This window comes from Habropoda laboriosa, unplaced genomic scaffold (assembly GCF_001263275.1).
Source record: "Habropoda laboriosa isolate 0110345459 unplaced genomic scaffold, ASM126327v1 scaffold700, whole genome shotgun sequence".
NCBI lineage: Eukaryota > Metazoa > Arthropoda > Insecta > Hymenoptera > Apidae > Habropoda > Habropoda laboriosa.
The window spans coordinates 1-8,146 of record NW_017100788.1 but is presented as its reverse complement, the minus strand read 5'-3'; the positions used below and the strand labels follow the sequence as shown (position 1 = coordinate 8,146).

The following is an 8,146-nucleotide window of genomic DNA, read 5'->3' as shown; positions in this document are numbered from 1 at the left end:
CCAGAACTAGAACTGAACCTATCCGGTTATTCTCGAATGGGACACTCTTTTTGAGGATAACGGTTCCTAAGCGGCATTGTCTTTGATCCGTTATTGTATAGGAAGAAACGAAATTTGACCTCTGACGAGTTTAAAAGACACATAAGAATACACATAGGAGTTGTTATACTGACGTTTACACTACTCAGGACTCTTTACCTGCAGTTCGCAAGCAGTTTGCGAACAATTATAATTTACTAATATGTTAAAAATTTTACTAATAAAAGGTTCGTATGTGTTGAAGGTTCTGGGGTATCAATTTGTTGTCCCTCACAGTCTTCTTACCCACTCCGTGGCCAGACCCTTCGCGAACAATATTCTTATTTTTAAAGCAATGCAACGTCGGGTTGCATGTTTTATAAATCCTTGTATGTAATCTTTTTTAGGTGTCTTATATTTAATAGATATAGTAAAGACATAATAAAGTGTAGATGTATGTAAATATGTATTAATTATTTATAGGGAGGGCGTAATTATGTGTGTGGAATTTCTTATTAAGTAACTAAATATACACCGAATTATACCGTGTTTGGTCTCATTTTAATCAAAAAAAAAAAAAATGGATATTTTAGTAAAATTTTTATCAGCAAAACACAAAAAATAAAAAAGTTTTTCTTTTGTATTGTGTTGTCTCATCGATATGTAAGTGTTTGATATTTTAGGACTGGTTCGACTTTCAATACCTCTCTCTTCTTTGTCTGCTGTCTCTTTCTGCGTCCGTCGGTGTCGGTAAAATACAAAGAGTTTGAGAAACCTACCACCTTTTTCGTAGCTGTTACACAGCGGTCCCGACTTTGGAACTCTTATAGAACTTTTACTGTAGATACAAAAATTAGTAAATAATGAATTAAAGTTTTTTTGAATTGTAGTAGATAATTAAAATCGTCTATTTTTATTATAGAAATTCTCATTGAATATTTCACGTAATACTCCATACTTACTGAAAAAATTGTTTCTTTATTGAAATTTCTCCGAGATCTTCATCAGTTGACTTTTTTCTTAATTTTTCAATCATATCTGTAAACTGTCTGATTAACCAATGTGTATTTATGTTTAATGTCATTTATAAACCATTTCCATGATTTCATCCATACAACAAGGTAAGACGTATTTATAACAAAGTCCAAATATAATTATTACAGTTTACTTAATTCTTTAAAGATTTAACAATTAAGAAAACTTGAATATTTTCTACATATACTTTGCCTTATCATTCAAAATCAAAGTTTCGTGTCCCCTATCATTTGTACAATTATAGTATAAGCTAGGAGAGAATAGTAATTATAACATTTTTATTAATTTATCAAATTCCCTTATTAAGAATTTTTAATATTTTATTCATTTGCTATTAAATATTTAGTATCGAAAGGAAAAGTAATGTTAAATTACCTGGTAAAAGTTTATACTCCTTCATGGCACTTGCAATAACAATAAGAGTTATAAAAAAAAATATATAAAAGAATGTATGCATAGTGGAAATATGTGTATCAATGATTCTACGGTAAGAGGAAACGTATCACTGATCAAGCATCAATTCAAACTGATGAAAACCGTTCCTCTTCTATGCTCTGATTGCTCCGATATTTTTCGACGACATGAAAGTTTGTACAATACCGTCACCTTTTAGTGAAGAAGTTGTACACTTTCACTTCAACAAAAGTTTAAGTATGAATATATTATTCTATGTAAAAGAAAATACGAAGTTGTAATTATTATTTGTACCGTAGTTGTAATTATGAAATGAACTAGGACACCTGTAAAAGGAGAGAAAGATTTTTCTATACTAAAGCCATATAAAACATCGCAAAATCTTATCACGTATTGGCGAAAGAGAAATAATTTCGTTTTTCCAACAGCTTGAATTTCGTGCTATCGTAAACTTTTATACACTACAGCCAAGAAGAAGGAATTTGCTGTAGTACGCGTGTATTGAATGGTAGAACAATTCATAGTAAAATTGTTTGGACATTGCTATCTGTCGTCAGTGCCGGATTTACGTATAAGCTAAAAAAGCTACAGCTTAGGGCCTCGCAATCTGCCGTGGCCTCAAATAAAAAAACAAAAAAATATAAAAATTGATAAAAAAACATCTCGTAGATAAATCACTCAAATGAAGTCAGACATATCACTATGATAATTTGTAAATAATTTTGAATATACAAAATATAACATTAAAATAATTTTGGCGCATTGTAAATGTGATTGAGATATTTTGTCTTCTTTTTTTTCAAAAGCATTTATTTGAGAGTTTTCAAAATGTCGGCTAACTTCAAAGGGTATCTATCCAATAAGATTAATTTTTTATTTACTACCATTATGTTATTATATTGATTTAATTTTTACCTTTTATTTTCCTATTTTAATTTAAAACTTTCTGTTCTATGAGCCTTATTTGTCGTTTTTAAAACCCTTTAATTATATAATTATTTCTGTGATTTTGTAAACACATCCTTTATTATTTTTTTAATAAAAATTAAAAGACAATATATTGTCATATATTAAAAAGGCGTATATATTTTGAATTTTTCCGAGACCAGCTGATGTAATTTAAAACAGTAGGGGGCCTCTGGGTTTTGTATAGCTTAGGGCCTCAGCAAGTCTAAATCCCGGCCCTGCATACACGTATACGCATGTGAGAAATATATCTACAATTAGCGTAATATTTGGCAAATAATTCTGCTTATGCAAAAATAGTAAAGAAATCTTCAACTAAATAATAGAAACACGTATAAAGTGAAAAGTTTAAACGGTAAAAATTAAAAGGATAGAAAGACAAGCCACACACGTTGCGAAGAAACTTGCTAGCACGATAACACGGACTATGATTTAATTAATGTGATCCAGCCTGGTCCCCGAGGCATCCGCACAAGTGGTCTTCTGCATGTCACTGTGCTCCTTATACACGTACCTATGTAGGGTATTCGACTTTCTAAGGTAATAAAACAATTTGCTGATGGCGAGGAGAGAGAGCAATTTACGGAAAATATATTATTTGTGAATATGGTAGAGCTCCATTGTTCGAGTCCTCAGTACGGTCGAACACTATTTTAATTTCAAACTTTCTGTTCTATGAGCCTTATTTGTCGTTTTTAAAACCCTTTAATTATATAATTATTTCTGTGATTTTGTAAACACATCCTTTATTACTTTTTTAATCAAAATTAAAAGACAATATATTTTCATATATATAAAAGGAGTATATATTTTAAATTTTTCTGAGACCAGCTGATGTCATTTAAAACAGTAGGGGGCCTCTGGGTTTTGTATAGCTTAGGGCTTCAGCAAGTCTAAATCCAGCCCTGTCTGTCGTGATGAATAATCTGGATATTCGCGTAATGTTTTTATATAAGTTTAAACTTGGAAAAATTGCGATAAGAACTGCTGAAAATGTAAATTTAGCGTTTAAAGAAGGTTATGTAAATGTTAAAACACTTCAACGTTGATGTTGCAAAATTCAAGATGGATGACTTTTCGTTGGAAAATGAGCCAAGGAGAAGACCAGGGCTTAGTATGATAACATTTTAAGAAAAATTAGTGAAAACACTCCACGGTCGAGAATATAAAATTTTGCCACATTTCTTCGAATACCTGGGCAATTTTTTAACAAATAAATAATTCCGAAATGAAGACTTTTTGAATGCAGACTAATGATTTTTCAAATTTTGGAATAATGTAACTATTCAATCGGAAAAAGCGTACAGAATCGTGCGGAAATTCATTTTGATTAAATGCACGATATTTTTAACAAATTATGTGTATCTAAAGTTTTATTTAAGATAACGAAATTTCATAATATCGGTGCAATATTTTGAGTAACGTATGAACCGTTCACAGGCCAATGTGGTTAACTCCACGTTTTGTCTTTTTTCAAATTTCAGTGCCGAAGCCTTGATTGACGCTTATTTTTTTATATTTAAAATTAATTTCCTTAATAATTAGGCTTAACATCACTAAACGACAAACATTTTTATGGCCGTTGAATAATAAATAATTTATTGCAGAAGCCAATGAGATTAACTCCATACTCTAAAGTAAGTCGTTGTAATAATGTAATTTGAACACTTCTAAGAATTTAACTAAATAATTTTCTAAAGCAACGGTATAAGAAATATTAATATTTATATTTGACGTAATTTTTGTTTTGTGCAGTTAACCGACTTGGCAAATATTAGTTGACTCCAATGTTTCGCACCGTGTTCCTTCCCTCCTCTGTAATCATCTTTTCAGAAAGGATTTAAGCAATATATCAACTAGAATTGCTCGTTGCAAACAAAGTTAACGAGATAATAATTCAAAGTCCTCCATTTTCTTTCGTTATCAACGAACGTTTCAGTGTCACGTGCATTTAATATTCGTACAAATTCAGTGCGCATAGCGCGTTAAAATATGAAGTTATCGGAAGTTGAGGAATGTCAGAAATACTTCTAACGAATTCTTTTTCACATCTGTTAGCTAGTATTGTACGTCAATGAGCAATAAGCAAACGTCAATTTAGAGCGCTGCAACACACATTCCTATGCGTGGTGCACTGTTATCATTGAAAGTCATTAAGGCATGTTACCGCAGCTTTGCCATACAAAAAACGTAAATAATCCTCACTGCATTACGTAACTACTTTCTGCTTAGCTAATTGACGTTTACCACGTATACATGTGTCATTGTTGCTCTTATTACTACTCCAAGAATTTGTGATAACTTGTGACCCCTGAACGAAGATTAATCTCCGTGAACATTTTCATCCACAGTACGCCGAACGACGCTTTCGGTTACCGACACGCTTGTTTAGTCGCAAGTCGTACAAAAGTGTGCTTCAGAACCATGAAAAGTTTGGTTAACTCGGTGAACGATGCCGTCACAGAAACTCTTTTCGGTGTCTCGTTTCAGTTTCCGCAATTGGAATATCAAGTGTCGCATAAGGTCGTTCTTATGCCAAAGGTACGTGTGTACATAACCTTACACGTTCGTTTACCAATTGACTGCACGAACAACAACATGTAGAGATTGATGGAATATTTTTATTTGTCCCTAAATGTAAATACAAATTTACTAAGATGCATTATGGTTTAGCTGCAAGATCGAAAAAATAAGGTATCCCTGGTATGCGGTGGCGGAAGTGGACACGAACCTTTCGCAGCAGGTAAATTCTCATTCTATTTTAAAACAAACGAAATAGTTAGCACCTTTCACTAAATGCTTCGCATGCAAGCGTGTTTTATGACACTTTGTATTCGCTGAATGCCAGCAAATATGAAAATAAATATCTTTCTTATACTTGCAAATCTTACTGAATTCAATATGAAACATTTATAATATTATTTGCTATATACGTACATAACTAAACAGTTTTGTAATGTAAGGACATTGAAATTTACTAAGTGAACCAATTGAAGATTAATTTAACACACGTGTGGTAAAACTGACGTTATTCTAAAGAAAAAAATAATGGACGCAGTTTATTTGTGGTTCGGTATAAAAACAAAAATATGTATAAATTTTCAATACGGATAAAGAATACGAGTAGTGTAACGTTAAAAATGAAGGTTTTTTTTAAAGAGAAAGTATTTCTTTTGGGACACTACTTTGTTGGAGGTTATGTTGTGCAATTGTTCATAATTCGGTAACATTTACGATACTGTAAAAATTGAAAGCTTCTGAAATAAATAACGGTTACAAATATCACATTATAGAATTGTTTATTTCAGTTCCACGATCAATATAATGACGAATTAAATATTTTAGGAATAGAACATTATTAATTAGCAATTAAATATTTTTTTTGTGTATAACATCTTTTAAAAGTTATACTTAGAGTTAAATTTAAATTAAATACAAATAACTTCACGTTTGATATTTATGTTTTTATTTGTTTATTATTAATACCAAGTTCGTGCATATTACCATAACTGTAGTTATTATATTTTACAAAGTAAAATGCAATAAAATAAAAATTAAAAAATTGAAGATTTTGATTTTGCGCAATCCAAAAATTGGCTATAACATTAAATATACATTATTCAAAGATTAATAATTTCAGTGTTTCTCAGACACGTTTTAGTACTTAAAAATTATTATTTATTTTTAAGTATTACGTATTTATAACTTACATTAAACTATATATACGTTATTGACATTATAAATAATGTAAATTGTATACAATTGTATACAATGTAAAATGTGGGAGATTTTCAGCAATTATGTAGCTAATAAAATAAAGTTATTGAAAAGTGAACGTTTCGTTTTACTGTGTGCCTTTGATTAACAAATATTATAAATGAAAAGAATCTTGGAGACGTTTTAAAGAAAATAATTTTAAAGTTCAAGACTTGAACACGTTTTTTGTTCACTGTCCTCGTTTAAAGCGTTCTGCTTTTACAGCAATTTCAGAAATAGCTCTGTTACCTTCTCTAAGTGAAAAAAAATACTCTTTGTTTCAATTAATCCATTAAGAATACTGAGGCATCGACTGGTGATTAATTTAAATCGTTTGAGTTAAGATTCTCGATCATCTGAAAGTAAACATTTCGATTTCTGTCTTTTCATAGCCAAATCTTATGTATCCGGTGTCTCGCTCGAAATTGACAAAATTTGTTTCGTGTCGACATAAGTTTTCCAGTTAATTCAGTGTCTGATTCGAAGCAGTGAAATTCATAATTTTCTGAGCAAAACGTTACTTTGAAAAGTTTGAAAAAGACATCGTTATATACCAATTTTTCCATATAATTTGGAAATTAGTCACAAAATATTACAAAAATTAGTTACACGAGATTGTGTCCGTATGTTTGATGTCTAGATAACTAAAAATCAACGTAACTCACCACGATTGATTAACAATATCTTTATAATTGAGCCGTTACATTTAAAATAATATATTTTTATTACTGTTACTGTTATTTATATTTAGAATTACTTTTTCGAATAGTCTACTTAAATTGTGATCTAAACATCAGTTTGTTATAAGTTGCGTTTCTGACAGTTCATTATTTTCGAAATTAGTATTTTGTTCACTTGCGATGAACAAAAACATTGTTTTACCGAGACAATGTTTATAAAACTGTTAATAATATAAAAAAGTTATATTACTGTTTAATAATCTTTCTAAATGTTGTAAAATGCAAAACATTATATAGAGTGAACCAGGAAACGTGATTACTTTAGATTATTTTGTTATTAGTCGACTGATCGAATTCTTTTTTCAAACAAATCCCTTATGATGACTATACTGTACTTTTTATCAGTTATTTCTTTCTTTCGAAGTTTTCAAGGTCACCTTCAGTTTTTTTTATAGATAAATGCAGATCTATCGTAGAAAGAAGTTGACCTTGAAAACTTGAAACAAAAAATAACTGATAAAAAGTATACTATGATTATCTTAGAGCCTCTTTGAACCTATTCGAAATGGGTTATGAAATTAAATGGTCTTTTTATCTTTTAATATACTATTTATTAACGGACTCAGAGGAAACGTCTTTACTCTTTGGGTAGTTCTAAAGGACTGTTCATGGGCACCTAAAAAGAAAGTTGGGGTCCGCTTATACCTTTTTTTCTTTTTTTTTTCGTGGGGGAAATCCTCATGGACACCCCGCCCCCTGGGGAGGGGGGGCGGGGTAGTGCCGGACTCCTACCGGCTAAAACCCCCACGGCTACTCTCGTCGGGCGCGTCGGTGGGACCCCGGGCTCTCGCGTTGCGAACCCTACCGGAGCCCCACCGCGCCAGGGCTTGCGCCCCGACCCGGGGGAGGGGAGGTCACACCACCGCCCTTCCCCGATACTCCGCCCGTAGGCTCGGCGGCACCAGGGAGCCGCCCCTCTCGGGACCGCTATCCGGGGAAGCCTGGGTCCCCTCCCAGACTCCCCGCGGTTCCGGGGCGCCCCGCCCTGGGAGATATCTCCTTTATATATCCTTTATATCTCCTTTTATAGCGCCGGTGGTCACCCGTCCCACCACTACGGAGGCGCTATGCGTCTCCTCCGTACCACCCGGCGTATCCGCTGTTCTTCGGCGGAGAGAGTCGTTCCTCTCTCGAACCCTCTCCGCGGCCTCCTTCTGCGACATAACTCCTTCCCAGAAGGAGGCCACGGCTCTCCAACACCTCCCCCCGGACAACAT

General features: G+C 32.9%; 2 protein-coding genes across 2 annotated transcripts in view; one reads left to right on the top strand and one right to left on the bottom strand.

Annotated features, from left to right (window-relative positions):
* The window catches only part of LOC108577231, a 2,293-nt gene extending 783 nt beyond the window's left edge, over positions 1 to 1,510 (bottom strand). The window contains exons 1-2 of the mRNA XM_017940363.1: positions 1,429 to 1,510; positions 981 to 1,056 (exon numbers count right to left, since the gene is read on the bottom strand). Coding sequence (XP_017795852.1) covers positions 981 to 1,056; positions 1,429 to 1,510 — 158 coding nt within the window. The remainder of the gene's footprint in view (positions 1 to 980; positions 1,057 to 1,428) is intronic.
* A 3,045-nt stretch (positions 1,511 to 4,555) lies between these two features.
* LOC108577222 (triokinase/FMN cyclase-like) lies at positions 4,556 to 5,176 on the top strand (the record flags this gene model as incomplete). Its single annotated transcript, XM_017940354.1, has 3 exons — positions 4,556 to 4,623; positions 4,785 to 4,974; positions 5,107 to 5,176. Coding segments are annotated over exons 1-3 (328 nt in total), but the record flags the coding sequence as incomplete, so codon positions are not given.
* Positions 5,177 to 8,146: the final 2,970 nt, after the last annotated feature.